The sequence below is a fragment of the Ovis canadensis genome, chromosome 22 (genome assembly GCF_042477335.2).
Source record: "Ovis canadensis isolate MfBH-ARS-UI-01 breed Bighorn chromosome 22, ARS-UI_OviCan_v2, whole genome shotgun sequence".
NCBI lineage: Eukaryota > Metazoa > Chordata > Mammalia > Artiodactyla > Bovidae > Ovis > Ovis canadensis.
In genome coordinates this window covers 36,559,064-36,585,093 of record NC_091266.1, presented here as the reverse complement: position 1 = coordinate 36,585,093, position 26,030 = coordinate 36,559,064, and the positions used below count along the sequence as shown (strand labels likewise).

The following is a 26,030-nucleotide window of genomic DNA, read 5'->3' as shown; positions in this document are numbered from 1 at the left end:
ACTAACTTGCACATATGGGTTTGGGATTTTTTTTTTTTTAGTGGAAAAAAGTTTGTCACCTGTCATTTCATCAGTTATTTGGAAATAAGATAAAATATCATACAAATAATGACAAAGGATATGGACAACCTATACAACCACTTTTCTTTTTTTTTTTTTTTACAAAACTGAAAGAAAATTGGAATATAATTATTTTCATCCTATTTTTGTATGTTTTCTAGTTTAATAGTAGAACCCATGGAAAACTGGCTGCAGTTGATGCTAAACTGGGATCCTCAGCAGAGAGGAGGACCTGTTGATCTTACTTTGAAGCAGCCAAGATGTTTTGTATTAATGGATCACATTCTGAATTTGAAGGTTAGTTTGAATGGGGTCTACTTCATAAGACTTGCATTGAAGTTAACAAACTGATTGGAGAATGGACATAAATATATTTTCATAGTGCATTTCTATTTCTTTAGTAAGCTTTCTCAGTTTTACTTCTAAGTGGTCTTATTGATCACTCCTTTGAAGTATCTTTTGGATTTTCCCCCTCTCTCATATTGGTACCATTTCACCTCATTCATTTAGGTCTAATCATATTGGATTTGTTTTGGTGAGGAAGGTTCCTACCTGGCTTTTTGCCTCTGTACTTCCTTTCCATCCTACAGTCCGTATTGCATGAACTGCCTGTTTTATTTTTTGAAAAGGCTTTTTGATTCTCCAGTCCAAGAAACTAACAGTTTTTTCTTGCCTACCAAATCAAGTCTACTGGGTTTGTGGGGGTTTTCTTCATTTAGGTCTACCTCATCCAAGTGCTTGTTTCATTTCTCTTACCCTTTACTTCGCTTAGGACCAGCTTGTCATTGCACCTTATGCCATCAAGCCCATTATCCATTTTTGTGTTGACAGATGCTGTTCTTCTGCCCAGGCTGATATCTATCTCTCTATATCCCCTCACCTATACTGGCACATATTCAACTCTCCTTTTCTCCAAACTGTGTCTACCTGACAGTGTGTCATTTAACCATTTTTATTATATTCTCTAGTTGTTTCTCATCTTCCATTCATGCCTCTCCACATAGATTGTCTTCTTTAATGCTGAGATTGTTTTTCTTACTTTTAGTAACAGTCATCTATCCGACCATCACAGTGTTCCTATGCTGGCATTCTGTACAAAGCTGGACACATACCAGATTCTCAGTAAATATCCATTGATATGAACGAGAGGTTCTATTATGCTGTATATGTAGAAACAACTCATCTGTGATCTTTTCATATTTGTTGATTACTTGTGGTAGATAGTGTTTCTAAAATGTAAACGAGAAAGTAGTAGTAATGTCAGGTTTTACTCTTACCTTGATATACTTCATTAAATAGGAACTTGGTGTTGATGTCCTTCTTGGCTCACATTGAAAAGACAGCTTGTGTCGTGATTTGGTTTTCTTCTACTGTGCCAAGGAGTAAATCATCCCCCAGCATGTTAGACAAGCAGGACTTGGTGACAGCTTTTAGTTCTTTGTTGGTTTCAAAAATTTTTGTTTTTTTTCTCCTATTTTTCAGTCTTTTCATGGTAACCATAACATCATTTCTACTTGTAAGGAGTCTGTGAGCATGTGCTTGTTTTACAGAGCACGAGTAAGGACGACTCCTTATATGTTTTGTGTTCTATAGACTTTAGTTCAGTTTGTAGCACTGAACTGTATATCTGTGAATCTAGGCAAAATATATATATATATATATTTATATTTATTTGTAGTTTAGGTACGTGAATGTGAAGTCGCTCAGTTGTGTCCGACTCTTTGCGACCCTATGGACTGTAGCCTACCAGGCTCCTCTGTTCATGGGATTTTCCAGGCAATAGTACTGGAGTGGATTGCCATTTCCTTCTCCAAGGAATCTTCCCAACCCAGGGATCGAACCCGAGTCTCCCACATCGTAAACAGACGCTTTACCATCTGCAATCTCAGCCAAAAGGCCGAGAAGCAGTTTAGGTACAGTAACATCTTCTTTAAAGGATCAGTATTAGTGTGAGGTTTCAGAATAAGGGGTGTGTAGGGTACTAGTCATAGTAGTTCAGGGTTGCTTCCCAGACATAATAATAGGACTGAGTTTTGAAGGATAAGGAAGTGTTAATCTGGAGAATGGGTAGGGGGAAAGATTTGCAAGCAGAGGAATGTCATGAGCACAGAAGCATGAACTGCAGAATAGATTGCTATTATTATAGGACATTTTTCTAAGGTGTTTATTATATTGTTAAAGGAGGGAATGACATCTGTTTTATTTTCATTTAAAGAAGAAATCAGCATAGCTAGTGGGAAACTGCTGTGTAACACAGGGAGCTCAGCTTGATGCTCTGTGACGACCTAGAGGGGTGGGGTGGGAGGGAAACTGAAGAGGGACAGGATATATGTGTCCTTATAGCCGATTCACATTGTTATACAGCAGAAACCAACACAGCATGCTAAAGCAATTCTCTTCCAGGTAAAAATGAATTTAAAAAGTAAGCTCATCCCATATTTCTGGGGGGAAAAAGAAAGAAGAAATCAGTAAAACAGTTACTGAATTATTTCCTTTCCTTAAGAAAAGTTTGTAGATTCTGATTACATTTTTCTAAATATTTATTATGAAAAACTTTAAATATGCAAAAAAGTCAAAAAAAGTATACTGAACATTCTTTGCTACTTCTTTCATGCCTGTAAGTATAACTATATCCCAAGAGTCTTTACTTAGCTTTCTTTTTTTCCATATTACTTTTCTTCCTTTTTTTGACGATTTCTTCAGTTATATAACTTTAACTATAAACTGAATATGGATAACTTCCAAGTTTATCTCCTTAGTTGTGATTGTACAGCTCTCTGCCGAGTATTTGTAACTACACTTGGTGGTCCCACTGGCAAGACATAATTCATGAAAAACTGAGCATGTTTGCTCTATTAACTGCTTCTACAGCTTTTCCTCTGCTGCTTGCTTGCCCCATCACCCTTCCATCACTTTGGCTGTCTGACTATTCCATCTCCCTCAATCTGCATATCCATTTATTTTGTACAGTTTATTTTTTGAGTGTTTTACCAATTTTAAACTTGTTAGGTTGTCAATTTAGAAAGCTTTCCACAGTTCATTTTTGCTTACTGAATAAATTCCAAATGCTTACATTGGCATTCAGAATCGGTCTTGGTCTCATTTCATCCTACGCTTTTAGTCTTAACTCCTGTTTTCCCCTAAGGGGGCATCATTTTAGGTACATTTGATTATGCTCATCCCTTTCTACTTCTCTGCCTACTTTGTTGTTTTTTGCCTAGAACTTTTCTTCTTTCGGTCTTTTCTTGTTCTAGTCATTCTTTTCAAAGTTCAGCTCAAATAGTACCTCCTTATAAAGCACCCCTTTCCTCCCACCAAAGAATCTTCTTTGAAATCTGCATAATATTTTATATCATTACAGTACCTATTGCATTTTGCCTTGTCTTTTAGTTCTTTTATTGTGTCTTAATATCTTTTATTTGACTGTTATCCTATAGAGGGCAAGGATCATTAAGTTATTCAGCTTGCATATCCACTACTAGCACAACACACTTAATAGTTTGTACCATAGCAGATACTTACCAGATATTTAAATGAACAAAAGAATTCATTTAGGTTGTATTTCCTCTCCCTTTGTTTTGCTCCCTTCTGTCTTGGCTTTGGTAGTGGGATGCTGTGAGAACCCCGTAATAGTTTGAAATATGCCCTCTGTAAAAGTAAATGTCCACTTTAGGATTTTCATACTACGTTTCTGCTATTGATCTTAGTGGCCACTGTCACAGGGTAAAATCTGCCGAGGCTGGGAAGGAATGGCAGGTCTCAGCTGGTATGCTTGTATTGTAATCCATGTCAACTTGAAAGATTCCCTTCTCTTCCTCTCACCTTTTTTAAACTTGCTGCTGCTAAGTCGCTTCAGTCGTGTCCGACTCGGCGACCCCATAGACGGCAGCCCACCAGGCTCCTCCGTCCCTGGGATTCTCCAGGCAAGAACACTGGAGTGGGTTGCCATCTCCTTCTCCAATGCATGAAAGTGAAAAGTGAAAGTGAAGTCACTCAGTCGTGTCCGACCCTCAGTGACCCCATGGACTGCAGCCCGCCAGGCTCCTCCATCCATGGGATTTTCCAGGCAAGAGTACTGGAGTGGGGTGCCATTGCCTTACTTAGAAGTTATTATATACTAAAGGGAAGTTAGTTCTTTACCTCTGTGATAAACATTTGTGTCATCAATACTTCTAATCATTTGCATCCACTAGTCAGTGTAAGGCATTGGGAAAACATAGGTATTAATTTTGTATGGCTTATCCAAGGGCAGTAGAAGGACAAAGATTTAAAATTAGATTCTGTTCAGAAGACTGACCTCTAACTCTGTAACTATCCTTGGTTACCTCAGTAGAGCCCTGCCTGACTCAGTCTTACACTTAGTTGGCCTGTATCTGGCTACTTTCAGTGGGACTTTTAAGTGAGAAGTGCTCAGAGCTCTGGTTTCTGTTTTGCCAAAAAGGAGAGTAGAAGAGCTGATTAACAAGATGTTATGTGAAAGCAGTTAGCTTGTGGCTGGCATCTGTTAGGCAGTTCATAAACGTTTCCTTCTAGGTCAGTGATACCTTTCTGAAAAGTAAGTGTTGCTTATTTAAATTGGAGTTTTTCTTTCTTGATTTTATACATCCCTAGAATTTTCACACTTAATTCCTGGGAACTAACATCTGTTGCAGTAGAAAAGTAAATTCTACTCTTTAGTTTTCAGAATGTCATAATTACAGATTTCATTTTGGAAAATGATTGAATCTTATTTAATGCAGAGATAATGCCCTTAAGTAACTAGCACTGAATCATTTATGTAGCAAATAATCAAAGTTATTTCTCTTTTTTCTTATTTAAACAGATAGTACATATCCTAAATATGACTTCTGCAAAGATAATTTCTTTTCTGTTACCACCTGATGAAAGTCTTCATTCACTACAGTCTCGTATTGAGCGGGAAACTGGAATAAATACTGGTTCTCAAGAGCTTCTTTCAGAGATGGGAATTTCTCTGGATCCTCGGAAACCAGCCTCTCAGTGTGTTCTGGATGGAGTTGTAAGACAATTCTAATATACCTAGAGTATAAGAAATCTCTTTGCATACAGGGATTGCATGCCCTGCATTTTTGATGTCTGTTTGGAATCATCTGGGGAGTGGTCCACATCTTATAATTCTTCTTTTAGTTTTATCCTACTCATTATGCTTATTGCTTTGCAAGGTGAAAAGATAGAAATGAAACATTGGTTATTTTAAACTGTATATGACATTCTCTTTGGTGCCACTTCCATCCTTTTTTTTCCTCTTTTTCTCCTGAAGCTTATAACCTTGAAATCAGACCAGCAGTCTCATAGGTCCTGTCAGAGGATGGATGGATGGTAATAAATGATTCTGATCATGACTCATTTCATTTTCCTTTTTTGACTTTGTTGAGCATATTTTATATATCATATAATTTAACCATTTCAAGTGTACAATTCAGTTTGTTTTTTTTTTAGCAAACCACCCTAATTGCACAGCCATCATCATAAATCAGTTTTAAAACATTTCCATGTCTTTATGTTCTTTAACTAGTATCCATTCTGCCCACCCCAGAAAATCACTAATTTACTTACTGCCTATATAGATTTGCTTTTTCTGAACATTTCATACAAGTGGAATCTTAATCTCTTGTGTCTCATTTCTTTCACTTACCGTTATGTTTTTGAGATCGATTCATGCCATAGCATATATCATTACTTCATTCCTTTTGATTACTGAAAAAGTATTCCCATTGTATGTTGTTGTAACTTTTTGCTTTTGCCCTTTTGGGTCTGTTGACTGTTTTCACTTTAGTCCATACTACTGTTACTTATTTTCCTTAAATAAAAATTTAGACCTTAAGTCTGTGAGATGTTTGCTAATGAACTTGACTTCACAGTTGGCATTTCAAAGTAGGAAATTTGGTGGTTAGGTGCTTAGAGAACCTAGAATTTTCAAGAATCTTTTCTTCTTAATTGTTGGTTTTTTTTTTCAGAGGGGCTGTGATAGCTATATGGTTTATTTGTTTGATAAAAGTAAGACTGTATATGAAGGACCATTTGCTTCCAGAAGTTTATCTGACTGTGTAAATTATATTGGTAAGTATAGTTCATTTACTGACTGAGCTTTAAACCTGAAGTAATATAATTTTGACACGACATGATTAGTAGAAATGGTTCTTTGGTGTTTCTGTTCTGTGTCATACTTCAGGATTCTATATGTGCTAAAAGATGGGTATGTATGGTTTGGAAGGTGAAGAGGTAGATTTTAAATCACCACCAGACCCCTCATTTGGCAGAAGACGACTTTCCTATGAATATGACTTTCACGTGAAAAACTGAATCTTCACTATTAATTAAGCCCACTTTTTAGTTTCTTCACTACTTAAGCATGTTCAAATACTTCATTTTATCCTATGAATACTACTTAATGTTCAAATGATTTCATTTTTCCTCAGAGAATTAATGTTTTCTACTAAAGAAGTAAGTGGTTAATTTCTATCTACCCAAAACTAAAAACAAGCATATTATAAAATCAAGGACAAAATTGGTCACAAGGGCTGAAATTATGTAATCTTTCCTTTTCATTAGTTTTAAAAAAAGTTCTAGATTTATAGAAAAATTGAGCAGATAGGACAGAGTTCTTATGTTATTCCCCTGCACATATAGTTTCCCCTGTTGTTAACATCTTACGTTATTATGGTACTTTGTTACAACTAATGAACCAATATATTGTTATTAACTAAAGTTCATACTTTATTCAGATTTCTTTTAGTTTTTATCTGGTGTCCTTTTTCTGTTCTAGAATCCCATCCAGAATACCATGTTACGTTTAGTTGTCCTGTCTGCTTAGGCTCTTCTTGGATGTGATAGTTTTTCAGATTTTCCTTATTTTTGATGACCTTGAAAGTGCTGATCACATATGTTGTAGGATGCCCCTCTGTTGCAATTTGCCTGATTTTTTTCTCATGATTAGGCTAGGATAATGGGTTTTTGAGAGAAAGATCAAAGAATTCAAGTGCCATTTTGAAAACATTATATAAACGGTACATACTATAAACATGATTAACGACTGTTAGTGTTACCTTGCTCACATGGCTGAAGTAGTCAGCTTTCTTCACTGTAAAGTTTAGTCTTACCCTCTCCTCCTTTCAATACTCTGTGGAAGGAAATCACTGTACAAGAATCCACACTTAAGGAGTAGGAGTTACATGCCTCCTCCTTTAGGGTAGAATGTCTATATAATTTATTGAAAATGCTTCTGCTTACATGAATTATCTCTTCTCTCCCATTTATTAATTTATTTAATCATTTATGATATAAATTTGAATTCATGGATATTTATTTTATATTATAGATTATAATCCAATACTAGTTTATTTTGTTATTTAAATTGTTGCAGCTTACCTTAGAAGCTCTTTCACTTGACTTCCTATGCCTCTTCTACTTGACCCATCAGTGAGGGTGTTTTTGTTTTTGCTTTTGTTTTTTTAAGCATTTCCTTACTTTCTGGTACCATGTAGTATTCCAGGCGCATCTTTTAAATTTTCTACCATAGTCCTAGAATTGGCCATTTCTCCAAGGAGCCCTGGTTCCTTTAATTGAGAACAGCATTAGAAATCAAAATTTGGATACTTGGTATGCTTCTTGCTACTGGGGTATCATTTCTGGGCACTTTCAGACTTTTTTTTTTAATATATAATTTTTTTCTAGACTCTCTTCCCCTAGACTATTTTTTTTTAAGTGTGTGAGTTTTTATTTTGTTTTGTTTGTTTGGTCTGTCAGAGGAAGCCTCAGGATTAAGTGTGGGTATGTAAAAATAGAAGAGAAGTTAGTTGAGGCTATTTATCATTATTAGGGGAGGCAAAGATTTTTCCATATACACAGCTTTATTTGTTTGACATCTGTTTCAGATAATGTGTTTTCTCAATGTGAAACCTATTGTAGTGCCCTTTCTCTGAAGATTTTCATTGGAAAAGAATAACAGAATATAATCACCACCTTAAAGTACGAGATGAATCTCTCTTCAATCTTGGAGAATTTTATAATGTTAAAATGAAATTTCATTGAACTTATTATCTACCTGCCATGGTTTTAGAAAGAAACATCCCCTTTACCTAAGAAAACACAAGAGATTATCATAAATAGATAATTTCATAAGTCTTGCATTGAGAAAGGCATATCTTTTAAGGCATATTTTTAAAGGCATATTGTTAAAGGCATATTTACCCAGTGTGTTTTTCTGAAGCTGGGTTGGTAGTTCAAGAGATGAAATTTGTTATTCAGAAGCAAAAAAGACTATAGCAGATTGTAGAGTACTTGGGACTTAGTTTAGCACTTCAAAAGAATAAATAATTTGGATTATTGGAGAGGGAAAAAAAAAGAGGATTCCAGATTGGAGAGAAACAAGGAAGAAAAAGACAGATACAGGAATAATTGTAAGCTTTGTGATTATGTAGTAATTATGTCTTCATTTTTATTTCCCCTTGTATCTGGAACAGGACTCAAGTAATGTGCAGGTGTTCAATAAAGTTACACTGACTGAATGGAACTGTAACAAGTGGTTCTTTCTAGCATCTGGTTTCTAGCATCTATAGGAATATTTGTATGGACAGAAAATCACAAAGAATAATAAATGAACACTAGAATCTTAAAAAGTAATTCCCGTCTCCTTTCCTCCATCTTCTTACACATAGTACAGGACAGCAAAATACAGCTTCCAATTATCCAGTTGCGTAAAGTTTGGGCTGAAGCAGTACACTATGTGTCTGGGCTGAAAGAAGACTACAGCAGGCTCTTTCAGGGACAGAGAGCAGCCATGTAAGTGAATTGTCTTGTTTATAGGCACAGTGTCATGTGCATTCATGCTCAATTAAATTTTGCTACTTTTCCCTAGTCAATATCCCATGCAAAAATATATTACTGGGCCGGTTTGTAATGTAATATTCTGATGAGGCATGTAGAATTCTTATTAACAGTCTGAAACCATCCAATTGCAGTAGACTAACAGTAGTTCCTGAATGGTCCTAGTATAAGAAGATTGTTTTATCATAGAGTATCACAAGCAGAAATTCTTTAGAGATGAGATTCTAGAGATAAGCTGTTTCTCATAGATTGATAATAGGAACATAGGCTTTGGGCTTATGGCAGTTCGAGTTTTTAAACTTTTGTAAAATGCTTATATCTTGTTTTTTTCTTGCTGTGGTTTAGGTTAAGCCTTCTTAGATACAATACTAACTTGACAAAAATGAAAAACACTTTGATCTCAGCATCTCAGCAACTGAAAGCAAAATTGGAGTTTTTTCACAAAAGCATTCAGCTTGACTTGGAAAGATATAGTGAGCAGATGACGTACGGGATATGTAAGTGTTGGATAATGTATTTGAAACAAGTATCTTGTCTCTTGAAGCCATCTGCTATGTTACCTTCTTACCTGTTAGCCAGTTGTTTCACTTGGATTCATATTAGAACAAAAGATAGGACATCTCATATTATTGTAAACTGTATTTGGTTTGAATATTAGTTGTTTTTTTTTTTTAACATTTAGTTGAGCAGCTTTACTCTGCCCACCCCTCACCCCCACAATTGGACTAAAATTGCTCGCCTTTAGAAAAATGCAAAATGATTTAAGAATTTGATTGTCAAACCTCATTTAAAAAATAGATACAAAGTCTGTATTAGGGTGACTTCTTAGCCTGGGATGTCTTAAATTACTTACCCTTCTATAAATAATAATACATGCAATTTCAGGGTTTTTTTTAAAGTTTCTAAACAACCTACTGTGGAGTCCCATTGTTTTTTATTGTACATGGCCTCCAATGTTTTGGTATTTAATTCTAAGCTTATCTCCCTTCAGATGTACTAAGGAAATGTAAAAAGCAGAGTTAAAATTCAAATAATAAACCAAAAGAGTTGCCTTCAGCATTTCTGTTTGTATACTTATCTTGAGCAAGGTGTGTATATTTCAGAATTAAATGATCAACAGTGTCCAGCTGGGTAAATAAGTTTTCTTACCAAAGCTGGTTCTATGATTGATATTTTATTTCTGTTTGTGTATTATAGGCATTCTGATGAATAGCAAAACATAGTTATTTCATCAGATTTTCTTTGACTTATCTTACTAAGTTGTATATCTTAGACTACTGTTTAAAAAGAGTGAGGTAGACCTCTGTGTGCTGATATTAAAAGATCACTTGATCTTTAAGGCAGCAGTGCTTTAAGCTGGAGGAAAAAGCAAGGAAGGAAAAGTATATAGAGATGATTCTATTTATGGGAGAAAAGGAGATGTGTCGCTGTAAGAAATGATTAACACTGGGATCGCAGAAAGTGGAGAGTGGAGGGGAGGAGACTTCTATATCTCTATATAGTGTTTGATTTTTTAAAAATACCATGTTCATGTATTACTTTAAAATTTTTTTATTTTTTATTAAGAGAAAGTCATCTGTATTAGTTTCCCAGGGTTGCCATAACAAATTGCGATGAACTGGGTGGCTTAAAACAATATAAATTTATTATCTCACAGTTTCAGAGGCTTAAAGTCTAAAATCGATGTGTTGTCAGGGCCATGCTCTCTCTGAAACCTATGGAGAAGAATCCTTCCTTAGATTCTTCTGGCATTCCTTGGCTTGCAGCTGTGGCACTTTAGTCTCTGCCTCTGTTGTGAAATGGCGCTTTCCCGTTCATATGTCTGTTGCTGTGTTTCTTCTTCTTTTCTTAAAAGGACACTGGTCATACTAGGTTAAGACTCAACCTTAATTTAGCTAATTGCACCTGATGCTATTTCCAAATAAGGTCAAATTCTGAAGTACAAGGTTAGGGCTTCACCATCTTTTGGGGGAACAATTCAACTCATAACTCTGTTTTTGATGTTAATATGGCAAGGAGATGGGTAGGTCAGTAATTAAACCTATGGCTATTTCTGAGATAACCAATTAAGACTTTTTTTTTTAGCCTCAGAAAAAATGTTAAAAGCTTGGAAAGAAATGGAAGAAAAGGCTATCCACTATGCTGAGGTAAAATCACTGAGCTCATTCTGTGTGCTTATTAACTCCTGAGGTCTCCCTTAGAAATTCTTTGGTTTTGGTTTGTAGAGTATTTCTCATATCATTCCTGAATATCAGACAGATACCTAGTATGTGTATGTAGAGGGAAGTACCACAGTGGATAAAAACAAGAGCTTTGGGTAAATGAGACTAAAATGAAGCCTCACTGAGCCTCAGTTTCCATGTTATATTATGGGGACCTTTTTTAGTGGGGTTATACAGATTTAAGTGGGAGTGACTAATAAATGGTAGTTATCACTGTTATTTTTAAGACTGGTTTTGATAGGATGGCTGGACATCCTGGTTTACTCGGGACAGTTTTCGTTTACCTCTCTTGCCTTAATTATCAATTAGTTAAGTTAGTTAAGTGAAAAACGCTCAGTCGTGTCCGACTCTTTGTGACTCCTGGACTATACAGTCCATGGAATTCTCCAGGCGAGAATACTGGGGTGGGTAGCCTTTCCCTTCTCCAGGGGATCTTCCCAACCCAGGGATTGAACCCAGGTCTCCCACACTGCAGGAGGATTCTTTACCAGCTGAGCCACAAGGGAAGCCCAAGAATACTGGAGTGGATAACCTATCCCTTCTCCAGGGGATTTTCCCACCAGGAATTGAACCAGGGTCTCCTGCATTGCAGGCAGATTCTTTACCAACTGAGCTATCAGGGAAGCCCTTATTATCAATAATACTCTCAAAATTTTGCTGGTTTGGACAATAAATTTTTTATGGTCACACTATAGGTGGCAGATTCCTTCTTTACCTGGTACATCTGTCTGTGGTCCCGTTAAATTGTTGCTCTCCTTGATGCCAGCACTTCCTGAGGAATGAGTGTGGCAGTTGGTATCCTGGGTTGGGAAATCCAGTGTCTTTATCTTTCTGCATCCTTATTCAAGTTGGGAACAAGAGACACTGAAAATTGTAGAACCAAGATGCAGTGGTATTGATAGTCACTTTTACTTATTAGTGACACTTCTGTCTTTTTCCTTCTCAGGAGGAGAAAGAAAATGCTAGTAGTCTACTGTTGTCAGGAGAGAAGCCTGAAATAAGTTGGTTCTCATATGAAAGTTACATGCCATAATCTGAGAGACAAACAGACTTGAACAAAATCAGTGTTTTACATTAAATCACTTTGTTCTGTTACTGTAAGAAGTTATTCTCTGTGTTCCTCATATTGTGTGGTGGTGAGCCTGTCATTTCTTTTGTGTTTCATCATATTTTAGGTGGGTGTCATTGGATACCTGGAGGATCAAATCATGTCCCTGCACACTGAAATCATGGAGCTACAGAAGAGCCCCTACGGACGACGTCAGGGAGACTTGATGGAATCTCTGTAAGGGTGAAGTCATGTTGTTAGTGTTGGTGTCTGTAATTTTTGGTAGCAGATTATTCTTTCATTGTATTTCTGGAAGATTATATGTGGTTCTTTTCTATAGTTTTCTTTCCACAAATACATTGGCATCATATTTAAAAAGGAAGTTTTTTCCTAATCACAGGAAATTTTGGCAATAACTCTTTGGGTTGATGTTTACTATTTATTTTAAAAAAACTTTTTATTTTATATTGGGGTTATATTATAGTTGATTAACAGTGTTGTGATTAGTTTCAAGTATATAGCAAAGGGACTCACCCATATATATATATATATATATATATATATATATACACATACCCCTATTCTTTTTCAAATTCTTTTCCATGACCTTTGCTTTTTAAACCGAAGCATCTTTTCATGTGAGTGTTACTAATTTTTCAAGTATTTTAAGTTCAAACTATTTCCCTACTTACCACACTTCTGGTTTAAGGAAGGTATCATTTATTAAATTCCCTAAATAAGGTTAACGTCCTAAGTGTTTGGATTAGAAACTTCAGATTTTTTTTTCTTTAATCACAGGACATAATTTTTTTCCCATTTAAGTGTTTCTGGTGCAGAGATACTATATAAGTGATGGTAGATCAGAGCAGATACTTAGTATATTAAACTTTGCATCTTAAGATCTTGCTTATTACCCAGCGAAACACCCTGTAAAATATTCGTTGGCAATATATAATTACTTGAAAATAGGGTTGTTACTCTATTCAAATAATATTGTTCATTTCAAGTTGGAAATAAAAAGTCGTTAAACTATCTTCATGTTTAGAACATGTTTTCTCTTTCATAGGGAACAGCGTGCAATTGATCTATATAAGCAGTTAAAGCACAGACCTTCAGGTAAGACACTTTCACAGTACACAAAGGCGTTTTAGGAAACCATCACTAGCTTAACAAATCTGTGAAACTGGATTTTAAGCAAGCTGCAGAATCAATTCCAGTTTTGGTATTGCCATTGAGATGTTTAGGGGCTTCCCTAGTGGCTCAGTTGGTAAAGAATCTGCTTGCAATGCAGGAGACCTGGGTTCAGTCCCTGGGTCACGAAGTTCCCCTGGAGAAGGGAATGGCAAACTACTCTAGTATTCTTGCCTGGAGAATTCCATGGACAGAGGAACCTGGCAGGCTACAGTCCATGGGGTGACAAAGAGTCAGACATGATTGAGCGACTAACACTTCAGCTTCACATTGAGATGTTTATAGTACAACAGCATTTAAGTCTGTGAGAATTTAAGAAATGAGGAAGGCAAAGTAATAAAGTTTGAAATAGAAAAGTTTTTAATATATTTATTTTTAATTGAAGGATAATTGCTTTACAGTATTGCATTGGTTTCTACCAGACATTAAAATGAAACAGCCATAGGCTTACCCATGTCCCCTCCCACTTGAACATCCCTCCCACCTCCCTCCCCATCCAACCTCTCTAGGTTGTTACTGAGCTTTGGTTTGAGTTCCTGAGTCATACAGCAAATTCCCATTGGTTATCTATTTTACATATGGTAATGTATATTTCCATGTTACTCTCTCCATACCCTCCACCCACTCCTTCTCCGCATCCCCCCTGCCACCCTAGCCATGTCCATAAGTCTGTTCATAATGTCTGTGTCTCCATTGCTGCTTTGCAAATAGGTTTTGTAGTACCATCTTTCTATATTCCATATATATGTGTTCATTTCAGTTCAGTTGCTCAGTCATGTCTGACTCTGTGCAACATGGACTGTAGCATGCCAGGCCTCCCTGTCCATCACCAACTCCTAGAGTTTACTCAGACTCAGGTCCATTGAGTTGGTGATGCCATCCCACCATCTCATCCTCTGTCGTCCCCTTCTCCTTGTGCCTTCGATCTTTCCCAGCATCAGGGTCTTTTCAGATGAGTCAGCTCTTCACATCAGGTGGCCAAAGTATTAGAGTTTCAGCTTCAGCATCAGTCCTTCCAATGAATATTCAGAACTGATTTCCTTTAGGATAGACTGGTTGGATCTCATCTTCTCCAGCACCACAGTTCAAAAGCATCAATTCTTTGGTGCTCAGCCTTCTTTATAGTCCAACTCTCACATCTGTACATGACTACTGGAAAAACCAGAGCTTTGACTAGATGGACCTTTGTTGACATAATGTCTCTGCTTTTTAATAAGCTGTCTAGGTTGGTCATAACTTTTCTTCCAGGGAGCAAGCATCTTTTAATATGGCTGCAGTCACCATCTGCAGTGACTTTGGAGCCCCCCAAAATAAAGTCTGTCACTGTTTCCATTGTTTCCCCATCTATTTGCCATGAAGTGGTGGGACCAGATGCCATGATCTTAATTTCCTGAATGTTGAGTTTTAAGCCAACTTTTTCACTCTCCTCTTTCACTTTCATCAAGAGGTTCTTTAGTTCTTCTTCACTTTCTGCCATAAGGGTGGTGTCATCTGTATATCTGAGGTTATTGATATTTCTCCTGGCAGTCTTAATTCTAGCATTTCTTATGATGTACTCTGCACATAAGTTAAATAAGTAGGGTGACAATATACAGCCTTTATGTACTCCTTTCCCAGTTTTGAACCAGTCTGTTCTGTATCCAGTTCTAACTGTTGCTTCTTGACCTGCATACAGATTTCTCAAGAGGCAGGTCAGGTGGTCTAGTATTCCCATCTTAAAGAATTTTCCACAGTTTGTGTGATCCACACAGTCAAAGGCTTTAGCATAGTCAGTAAAGCAGAAGTTGATATATGTGTTAGTGTATGTTAATTGTTTTCTCTTTCTGACTTAATTCACTCTGTATAATGGGCTCTAGGTTCATCTACCTCATTGGGACTGACTCAAATGTGTTCCTTTTTATGGCTGAGTAATATTCCATTGTGTATATATACCACAGCTTCTTTATCCATTCATCTGTCAATGGATGTTGGGTTGCTTCCATGTCCTAGCTATTATAAATAGCTGCAGTGAACATGGGTTACATATGTCCTTTTCATTTTGATTTCCTCAGGGTACATGCCTAGTAGTGGAATTGCTGGGTCATATGGTGGTTTTACTCCTCGTTTTATAAGGAATCTCCATACTGTTCTCCATGGTAGCAGTATCAATTTGCATTCCCACCAGCAGTGCAAGGGGGTTCCCTTTTCTCCATACCCTCTCCAGCATTTATTGTTTCTCAATTTTTTGATGATGGCCATTCTGACCAGAGTAAGGTGATATCTCATTGACGTTTTGATTTGCATTTCCCTAATAATGAGCGATATTTCAATTTAAGTCTGAATTTGGCAATAAGGAGTTCATGATCTGAGCCACAGTCAGCTCCCGGTCTTGTTTTTGCTGACTGTATAGAACTTCTCCATCTTTGGGTGCAAAGAATATAGTCAATCTGATTTCGGTGTTGACCATCTGGTGATGTCCATGTGTAGAGTCTTCTCTTGTGTTGTTGGAAGAGAGTGTTTGCTATGACGAATGCGTTCTCTTGGCAAAACTCTATTAGCCTTTGCCCTGCTTCATTCCATACTCCAAGGCCAAACTTGCCTGTTACTCCAGGTGTTTCTTGACTTCCTACTTTTGTATTTCAGTCCCCTATAATGAAAAGTCCCCTTATGGCAGAAAGTGAAGAGGAACTTAAAACCCTCTTGATGAAAGTGAAAGAGGAGAGTGAAAAAGTTGGCTTAAAGCTCAACATTCAGAAAACAAAGATCATGGCATCTGGTTCCATCACTTCATGGGAAATAGATGGGGAAACAGTGTCAGACTTTATTTTTCTGGGCTCCAAAATCACTGCAGATGGTGATTGCAGCAATGAAATTAAAAGATGCTTACTCCTTGGAAGAAGAATTATGACCAACCTAGATAGCATATTGAAAAGCAGAGATATTACTTTGCCAACAAAGGTCCATCTAGTCAAGGCTATGATTTTTCCAGTGGTCATGTATGGATGTGAGAGTTGGACTGTGAAGAAAGCTGAGCGCCAAAGTATTGATGCTTTTGAACTGTGGTGTTGGAGAAGACTCTTGAGAGAGTCCCTTTGACCGCAAGGAGATTCAACCAGTCCATCCTAAAGGAGATCAGTCCTGGGTGTTCATTGGAAGGACTGATGCTAAAGCTGAAACTCCAGTACTTTGGCCACCTCATGCGAAGAGTTGACTCGTTGGAAAAGACTCTGATGCTGGGAGGGATTGGGGGCAGGAGGAGAAGGGGACAACAGAGGATGAGATGGCTGGATGGCATCACCAACTCGATGGACATGAGTTTGAGTGAACTCCGGGAGTTGGTGATGGACAGGGAGGCCTCGTGTGCTGTGATTCATGTGGTCGCAGAGTCGGACACGACTGAGCAACTGAACTGAATAATGAGAGATGTTGAGCATCTTTTCATGTGTTTATTAGCCATCTATATGTCTTCTTTGGAGAAATGCCTCTTTAGGTCTTTTGCCCATTTTTTGATTAGGTTCTAGTATTGATTTGTATGAGCTGCCTATATATTTTTGAAATTAGTCTTTTGTCAGTTGTTTCATTTGCTATTACTTTTTCCCATTCTGAGGGTTGTCTTTTCACCTTGTTTATAGTTTCACCTTGTTTATGTTTATAGTTTATGTTTTTTGCTGTGCAAAAGCTTTTAAGTTTAATTAGGTCCCAGTTGTTTATTTTGAAATAGAGAAAATTTTAAAGGAAAGTGAAAGGAAGGAATGAAAGAGAAAAAAGGAACTCAGAATAAGGAAAAGAGGAAGCAAGAAAATGTGTGGAAAGATGTAAAGTAAAAAAAAAAAAGAAAGAAATGCTGCTTAAAGTTAAAGAGATTGGAAATAATTTGAGGCTGTGGGTTCAGGTGTGGAATCGTCAGAGGGATGCCCATATGCTAGGCCAAAACAGTATACTTTGAAGATAATGCCTTCCTCTGCACCTGGTCACTGGTTGCTTATTTCATGACAAAACTGTTCATTTCTGTTGAACATCTGCTGAATACAGAGCATGTTCTCATGGTAAGTGCACTGGATTGAGGATTGCATGCATGTTCAGTCGTGTCCAACTCTTTTTGACCCCACAGACTATAGCCCACCATGATCCTTTGGTTCATGGGATTTTTCCAGAATGAATACTGGACTGGGTTTCCATTTCCTCTTCCAGGGGATCTTCCAACCCAGGGACTGAACCCATGTCTCCTAAGTCTCCTGCATTACTGGAGAATTCTTTACAGCTCAGCCACCAGGGAAGCACCTGGATTGAGAATTAGAAGGCTTTAATTCTAAATTGGGCACTTTATTGAGCAAATAACTTTTTTTCCTGGTATCTCATTTCCCTCTTCTGCAAAATGGGGTAGGAATCTAACTTTCCTAACTCAGTGACTATATATGGCATTATATATGACAGGATGTTTGTGAAAGTGCTTGAAAACTATAGAGTATTATGTATGTGCAAGATATTATCCTTCAGTTAAAAACTGATCTGTTTTGAAGGATTAGGGAAGAAGTAAAAGGTGACTTCTGTGCCCTGATATGTTAGATACTGAAATTGTAAACAAATAAACAAAACTGTAACTTTTACACCTTAAAATTACAAACACATGCAAATCTTAAATAGTATGTAACAAATAACACAATCTCCTCTACATTGGTTTTTATTGTAGTGGAATTTGTTCAGTTAATTTCCACAAACATGTATGAGATATATATACAATAGGCATCTAACCCTGATTGGTTAGTCATGGTTGGTTAGAGGAGGTTTCCTGCAGGAGATGACATCTGAGATGAGCCTTAAAGGATAAGTAGCAGTAGCTTGGTGAAAGAAGGTATATATGAAAGAGTATATATACTCTTATATATGCAAGTATAATAGATAAAGACACATACATGTAGCAGTTAGTGTGTTTGAGGAAATGTATTGTGACTGGATTATAGAGTATCAGAAGGAGAAATGTGACTGGATCACAAAGGATCTGGCACGTCACAGTAACAGTTTTGGATTTCATCATGATGGCAAAGAGAAACCCTAAAAAGATATAATCAGGAGAATGGCATGATCAGATTAGCATTTTAGAAATACTGCATTGGTAACATTGTGGATAATGGATTAAAGTGTGGCTGGGTTAGAGACATTCATCAGTTATGAGGTTGTTGAGTAATTGTGGCACAGGATAAGGCAGGACATGAACTAAAGCAGAGAGCCTGAACTGTGGCAGTGGGGAGTGCCAGTGAAGAAAAGGAAGATAAAGGCAAGAGAGGTATTTAGGAAGTAGAACTGATAATATTGGGTAATGGATTGTATATGGGTGGAAGGAGATGGCCTAGAGGGTCATGGATGCCTGCCAAGTTTCTGGCTAGAGCAATTTGATGCTCTTAGCACCCAGTTCTAGTGGGTGAGGACCACTCACCATGATAGGAAGTATAGGAAAGATGACAGGCTTAATGGGAAAAGAATGTGGGTTCATTTTTGTACATGTTGATGTTAAGGTGTCAGTGGAACATTTAAATAAGATGGACAATAGTATATATGTGTGTATGTATATATAAACACACATATATATACATACATACATGTGTATTGTACGTACATATGTATGAATGTATTGAACATGTGGATTTAGTGGAGAAGTCCAGACTAGATATTTAGCTGGTTTGAGAGTAATTAGCCATAGGAATAAAGCGATCATCTTGTATAAATATGTTGAATAAGAAAACCAAGGATGGACCTAGAGAATACCAACATTCAAGAAATGGCTAGAAGCAGAAGAGTGTACAAAAAGATAGAGGAATGACTTGAATGTGTAGCAGGAATGATACGATGGGAATAGGACAGAGAGTTTCAAGAAGAACATGATCAGGGTGAAATGCTAGAGATGTAGGTAATAAAAATGATAATGAAAATGTCCATTGGACTTGGTTATTTGGACATGATTGGTGATCTTGGTAAAAGAATGGCCTTTTGGGAACAGAACTAGATTGTAGTGGGCTGAAGACGGAGTGGGATAGGAGGAAATGGAGAAGTCAGTCTAGATCAGCAGTTCTCAAAAGTGTAGCTCATGAACCCCTGAGGATCTGCAAAGGATCCTTTTAAGAGGAGTCAGTGAAGTCAAAACTGTTTTCACAATGCTAGAATGTTATTTGCCTCTTGTACTGTGTTGACATTTTCAGTGATGCTGCAAAAACATTGATGGGTAAACAGCTTGCACCTTGCTTAGCGTGAATGAAGGCACTAGCACCAAAGTATGCTAGTAGTCACTGATTTTCACCAATGTGGGTTCATAGTTTAAAAAAAAAAAGCCAGTTTCATTTAAAAGTGTCCTTGATAAGGCAATAAAAATTCTAAAGAAATCTCAACCCTTGGGTATATGTCTTTTTAATATTCTCTGTGACAAAATGGAAAGTACTCATAAAGTGCTCTGTTACATGCTGAGGTATGAAAGTGAAAGTCACTCAGTTGTATCTGACTGCTTGTGACCCCATGGACTTTACAGTCCATGGAATTCTCCAGGCCAGAACACTGGAGTGGGTAGCCTTTCCCTTCCCCAGGGGATCTTCCTAACCCAGGGATCAAACACAGGTCTTGCACACTGCAGGCGGATTCTTCACCAGCTGAGCCACAAGGAAAGCCCAAGAATACTGGAGTGGGTAGCCTATCCCTTCTCCAGGGCATCTCCCTGACCCAGGAATCGAATCGGGGTCTCCTGCATTGCAAGTGGATTCTTTACCAACTGAGCTATGAGGGAAGCCCTGCTGAGGTATGACGGTTGTCCTAAGGAAAACCACATCAGCAGTTGTTGACATTGCTTGTGGACCAGCCTATTTAACAGAACACCATTTTTACTTGGAACAATGATCATCAGATAAACTGTGGTTCTTCAGATTTGCGTATGTGGCAGATATTTTCTAAAAATTAATGGAGCATGACTATCACTTGAAGGATTAAAAAAAACAATACTAGTTGTCAATGATAAAATTCCATGTTTCAAGCAAAAAATTAGAATGTAGGAAAACTTCTGTCCATCATCCAAAATTTGTCAGCTTCTCAATACTTAAATACTTTTCTGACAAGTTGGTGGGGTTATTAAAAAGATTTGCAAAAATGTAAAATAATGCCAATACTCTCACTAAATTTTTTCAGGAAAATATAGTTATTTTGGATTAAAATGTTTTGATAATGAATTTATGATATTTTTAATGAATAAATGAATATTTTTATATTTATCAGTTTAATTCCTAAAAAACTTTGGGGTTCTTAAGGATTTTTGAGTGTAGGTGTCCTGAGACCCGTAAGTTTGAAACCTGGTTATCTAAGCTATTGTTTCCTGAAGCTTGGCTGTTAAGGAAGGAAGAGAGATGAGCAGCTCAGAGAGGTTGAAGAATGAAGAGAAGTAAATTTTTAGAAGAAAGGCTTAAGCTTGTCTATGCGCTTGGGGCCAAAAGCCTGTGGAGAGGGAAGTCTCTGAACAACTTTGAGGGGCTGACTCCAGAGAATAGTGGGAGGGGTTGGGCTTGTTGCTCCTTATCTTAGGGAGGGAGATGTGTGTGGATATAGATACTTCTGTGGGTATAGGGACTGAAAGGTGAAACTCTTACTGCTTTACAGCCTCCTATCCCAAAGTAAGATGTTGGGTTAACTGTGACAGAAGAGATGTGACATCATAGATTTAAGGAGTATGCTAAATGAGTATGCTTTTGAAAGCTGGTGTGTGCAGTGGCAGATGTTGCTGGTCCAGGACATTTATTAAGAATCCAGAGCAGAAGTGAAAACCTGTGAATTAGTTAGGACAGCAGAAAGAATGAAAGTATAATTGTTTTGATGGTAATGTTTAGTAGCTTGGATACAGAAAACTGATAGAGCAGGTGGTTAGACTGATCTAGGGTTAGGATGTTGCTAACAATTAGAGGACAGAAAAGTTGAAAATAATGACCAAAAAAATGATAGAAGTTAGAGTAAAATACTGAAATTTAAGATTTCAAATAGAGCAAGGATAACTTTTTTCCTTTAATCAGTATTCATTACTCTCCATCTCCTGACCAATGAATCAGATATTGTAGGTGAAGGTATATAAAATTCCATCCATTGACTCAGTCAAATTAACTTTCCACAGTCATTGATAAAATTTGTTTGGGTTATTCTTACAAAATCTTTGCAGTAGTCACAGGTATCAGCATATCACAGGGCCTAGAAATAAATTTGCTATCCAGAGTTATCCAAAGAACTGATAGTCAGCTCAACTGACAAACAAGTTGTGACAAGAAGTTTTGTCTATTGTTGGGGCTAATATAATCACACTTGAGGTATATGGTCTTTGGTGCCTTTTCCAGTTCAAAGATGACTTGAGATTCTTGTTCAGCTGCAAATGGTGAAAGCCAGCTTTCCCCATGTTGGAGTAGGTTAGAGTTCTGAGGTTGTTGGCCATCTAAAAGAGCTATATGCCTTATAGTTATGTGGCAAAGCTGTTGGGCTTGATCTGTGGGATTTACTAATAAGTGCTGTTTGGAGAGAAGCCTTTTGGGAGACTCTGTCTTTGGTTGTTTTTGAGGAAGAGACAGAAAAAGATGTGTGGGGACTAAAGCTGAGTACTTGAGGAGGTCTTCACAGTGCTAACACAGGACACAACTTTTCAAAAATCTCTTTTGATATTCCTTTCATAGTAAAATGTGGGTAGCATCAGTAGCCATTTCTTGGGACTCCTGTGAGTATTAAAATGAGAAAACTGTAAGTAGATAATAGCATATAATAATAATAATATTATTTTTACATTCAAGATTAATTATTGTCTGGGGAAATGCCAGCATGATCCATGACCAAACTTCCAATTTTTTAAAACTTAAATAGCCACTTTTTGAAACATAACAGTTAATGCTAGTATTTGGGTTTGCTTTTTTAAAAAGGTGGCTGGCATCTCCTGTAATGGTAGAACTCACTGTGACCACCATCCCATTTGAGGATCTTTGTCAGCTGCCAGTTTACTTTGAGATGTCATACTGCCCTCAAACTGAACATTCAGGATGTCTGCAGGTCCTTTTATGCATCAGATTTGGCTTAAGTTGATCAGCTTTTTTCAGTGCTTTCATGGGTATAAACAGATGTATAAACATGAAATTTCAAGCAACCTAGCTGGAACTCCTTTGAGTCAGTGAAAGTTTGATGAATTGTCGTTCTTATTCTAAATAAATTATGTTAGTCATCTAAGAAAAATTGATCTCATGTCCAGAAAGCTGCATATATGTCTGGGGCTTGAATTAGCCAAGATAATTCTTCTCAAAACAGAGAAGATGCAATGTCTTTGAATACACAGTGGTAAACCTATGTACACATTGTCGTTGTTCAGTCTGTAAGCCCTGTCCGACTCTTTGTGACCCCCACGGAGTGCCTCACACCAGGCTTTCCTGTCTTTCACTATCTCCCGGATTTTGCTCAAACTCATCTCCATTGAGTCGGTGATGCCATCCAACCATCTCATCCTCTGTCGCCCTTTTTCTGCTGCCTTCAATCTTTCCCAGCATCAGGGTCTTTTCCAATGAGTCAGTTCTTTGCGTCAGATGACCAAAGTATTGGAGCTCCAACATTAGTCCTTCCAATGAATATTCAGGGTTGATTTCCTTTAGGATTGCCTGGTTTCATTTCCCTGCTGTCCAAAGGATTCTCAAGAGTCTTCTCTAGCACTACAATTCGAAACCATCAATTCTTCAGCTCTCAGCCTTTGTGGTCTAACTCTCACATCCATACATGACTCCTGGAAAAACCATAGCTTTGACTGTAATCGACCTTTGTTGGCAAAAGTGATGTCTCTGATTTTTAATACTCTTGTCTAGGTTTGTCATAGCTTTTCTTCCAAGGAGCAAGCATCTTTTAATTTCGTGGGTCCAGTCACCATCCACAGTGATTTTGGAGCCCATGAAAATAAAATCTGTCGCTGTTTCTATTGTTTCTCCATCTATTTGCCATGAAGTGATGGTACTGGATGCCATGATCTTAGTTTTTTGAATATTGAGTTTTAAGTCAGCTTTTTCACTTCCCTCTTTCGCCCTCATCCTCTCTAATTCTTTAATTCCTCTTTGCTTTGTCATTAGAGTGGCATCATCTGCATGTTTGAGATTGTTGATATTTCTCCTGGCAATCTTGATTCCAGCTTGTGAGTCATCCATCCTGGCATTTCGTATGATGTGCTCTCCATATAATTTAAATAAGCAGGGTGACAATATACAGCCGTGACTCCTTTCCCAATTTGGAACCAGTCCATTGTTCCATGTCCGGTTCTAACTGTTGCTTCTTGGCCTGGAGACAGGTAATGGTCTGATATTCCCATTTCTTGAAGAATTTTCCACAGTTGTGATCCACACAGTCAAAGGCTTTAGCATAGTCAACGAAGCAGATTTTTGGGGGGAATTGCTTTTTCTGTGAATGAGTGGATATTGCCATTTGATCTCTGGTTCTGTCTGCCATTTCTAAATTCAACTTTTACATCTGGAAGTTCTCAGTTCATGTATTGTTGAAGCCTAGCTTGAAGGATTTTGAGTATTACCTTGCTAACATGTGAAATGAGCAAAATTATACATTAGTGTGAGGCATTGCCTTTCTTTGGGATTGGAATGAAAACTGACCTATTCCAGTTCTGCAGCCACTGCTGAGCTTTCCAAATTTGCTAGCATATTGATGCAGCACTTTAGCAGCAGCATCTTTCAGGATTTTAAATAGCTCAGCTGGAATTCCATCACCTCCACTAGCCTTGTTGGTAATGCTTCCTAAGGCCATTTGACTTCACACTCCAGGATGTTCTAGGTGAGTGACCATATATCATGGTTTTCTGGGTCATGAAGACCTTTTTTGTATAGTCATTCTGTGTATTCTTGCCACCTGGGGCTTCCCTGATGACTCAGATGGTAAAGAATCTGCATGTAATGCAGGACATCTGAGTTTGATCCCTGGAGAAGGGAATGGCTACCCACTCCAGTGTTCTTGCCTGGAAAATCCATGGACAGATGATCCTGGCGGCCTACGGTCCATGGGGTTGCAGAGTCAGACAGGACTGAGCAACTAACACTTTCACTTTCATGTATACATTACATACACACAAAGACAGACTTTGTTTTTAGTTATGTGATTATTTACAGATACATAATCTTAAAATTTTTTATACCAATTTAGTTTTGAAATTAAATGGAGATGTTAATTATTTAAAACTAATTTCAGATTTTTAGGAATTTTTTGTTTAGGGCTGGTTTGTTTCATGCAGAAGAGAGGTTATACCTACTGACTGAGTTCTTTTATAGATCACTCCTACAGTGACAGCACGGAGATGGTGAAAATCATTGTGCATACTGTGCAGAGTCAGGACCGGGTTCTCAAGGAGCTGTTTGGTCATCTGAGGTAGAAATTTTGTTTTATTTCCTACTGAAAAGCCAGGGAACTTTTGCCAGGTTCCTTTTAAAACGTAATACCCGTTTCTGGTAAATATACCAGACCCAGGGAAAGTACTGGCACTATGCTGCAGAGCTTAGCCACAGCTGCATGCATTTAGTGTCCTCTCTGTGTGCACTGCTTTGCAGATCAGTCACTAAATCTGTGCTGATTGTGACTCATTCCCCCAGCTGGGTTTGGGAGTATGGGGTACAGTCTTGGGGAATATGTAAGTGTCTGACACAGATTTTACCTCTCCAGCAAGTTGTTGGGCTGTAAGCAGAAGATTATTGATCTACTGCCCAAGGTGGAAATGGCCCTCAGTAACATCAAAGAAGCTGACAATACTGTCATGTTTATGCAGGGAAAGAGGCAGAAAGAAATATGGCATCTCCTTAAAATTGCCTGTGTAAGTAATTTTTAATATGAATTATTTAATATGACACTAATTTGCTGTTATTCTCTACAAAAGGGTTTTTTATCAGCATGATTTCTGTCCTCTTGAAGACATATGTATTTTATGTTGGGTTGATGCTCATATTCTTTGCTTGGTGTCTCACTAGTGATTCGGATGTAGGACTTCATGATCATCCTTCATTCTCTCTCCTTTCTAGTTTCCTGTTTTTATACTCCTCCCAACCCTAGACCACTGTGGTCACCCAACCAAACTTGGGGATAGATGTGCCTGGCTAATTTGAAAAACCACCCCTTTGTTCAACTGGAGTTTTTTTCTCCAACTAACGTAGAATGGAAGGATGGACATCTGATTTTAGTCAGTGAAGAAAGAGGTCCAGGACAGGATAATTAGTAGGGTGTGGAGATAGTTTTGTACAGAAATACTCTGGTTGTGCCTAAAAGTAGTGATAGAAATGTGTCTTAGGAATATGAATGCATGAAGGTGCTTGCCTGTAATTTTTTTTTTTCCTTCAGACACAGAGTTCTGCTCGGTCCCTTGTAGGATCCAGTCTAGAAGGTGTAACCCCTCAGCTGCCCCCAACTTCAGCAGAACGTGAACATCCTCTGTCATGCGTGGTAACTCCTCAAGATGGGTGGGTTCACTTTGTTACAATAGATAGTTGTGTGCTCAAGAGCAGTGGTGGGAATAAGACAGTAAAGTGGTTAAGATGTAGTCTTCACTGCCTTATAGACCAGAATTGAATCCTGATTGTCCGTTTGTAATAACCCCACACAGTTAACTTGTCTGTTTCAATGTTCACATTTCCTCACCTGTAAAATGGGAAATGCTATGAAAATTC

At 37.7% G+C, this 26,030-nt stretch overlaps 1 protein-coding gene across 8 annotated transcripts in view; it reads left to right on the top strand.

Annotated features, from left to right (window-relative positions):
• CHUK (component of inhibitor of nuclear factor kappa B kinase complex) overlaps positions 1–26,030 on the top strand; it is a 41,444-nt gene that overhangs the window by 11,393 nt on the left and 4,021 nt on the right. The window contains exons 9-21 of one of the 8 annotated variants that reach the window (XR_011252062.1): positions 222–357; positions 3,908–4,126; positions 4,883–5,077; positions 6,036–6,138; positions 8,736–8,859; positions 9,250–9,401; positions 10,990–11,051; positions 12,302–12,411; positions 13,241–13,290; positions 23,448–23,662; positions 24,648–24,744; positions 25,036–25,183; positions 25,705–25,823. Coding sequence is in view for 5 of the 8 variants with exons in the window: in XM_069567188.1 (XP_069423289.1) it covers positions 222–357; positions 3,908–4,126; positions 4,883–5,077; positions 6,036–6,138; positions 8,736–8,859; positions 9,250–9,401; positions 10,990–11,051; positions 12,302–12,411; positions 13,241–13,290; positions 24,648–24,744; positions 25,036–25,183; positions 25,705–25,823 (1,515 nt within the window). In the remaining 3 variants the exon portion in view is untranslated. Of the gene's footprint in view, positions 1–221; positions 358–3,907; positions 4,127–4,882; positions 5,078–6,035; positions 6,139–8,735; positions 8,860–9,249; positions 9,402–10,989; positions 11,052–12,301; positions 12,412–13,240; positions 13,291–19,963; positions 20,546–23,447; positions 23,663–24,647; positions 24,745–25,035; positions 25,184–25,704; positions 25,824–26,030 lie in introns of those variants that run through there. The other 7 variants (XR_011252064.1, XR_011252063.1, XM_069567189.1 and 4 more) reach the window with 7 other exon arrangements.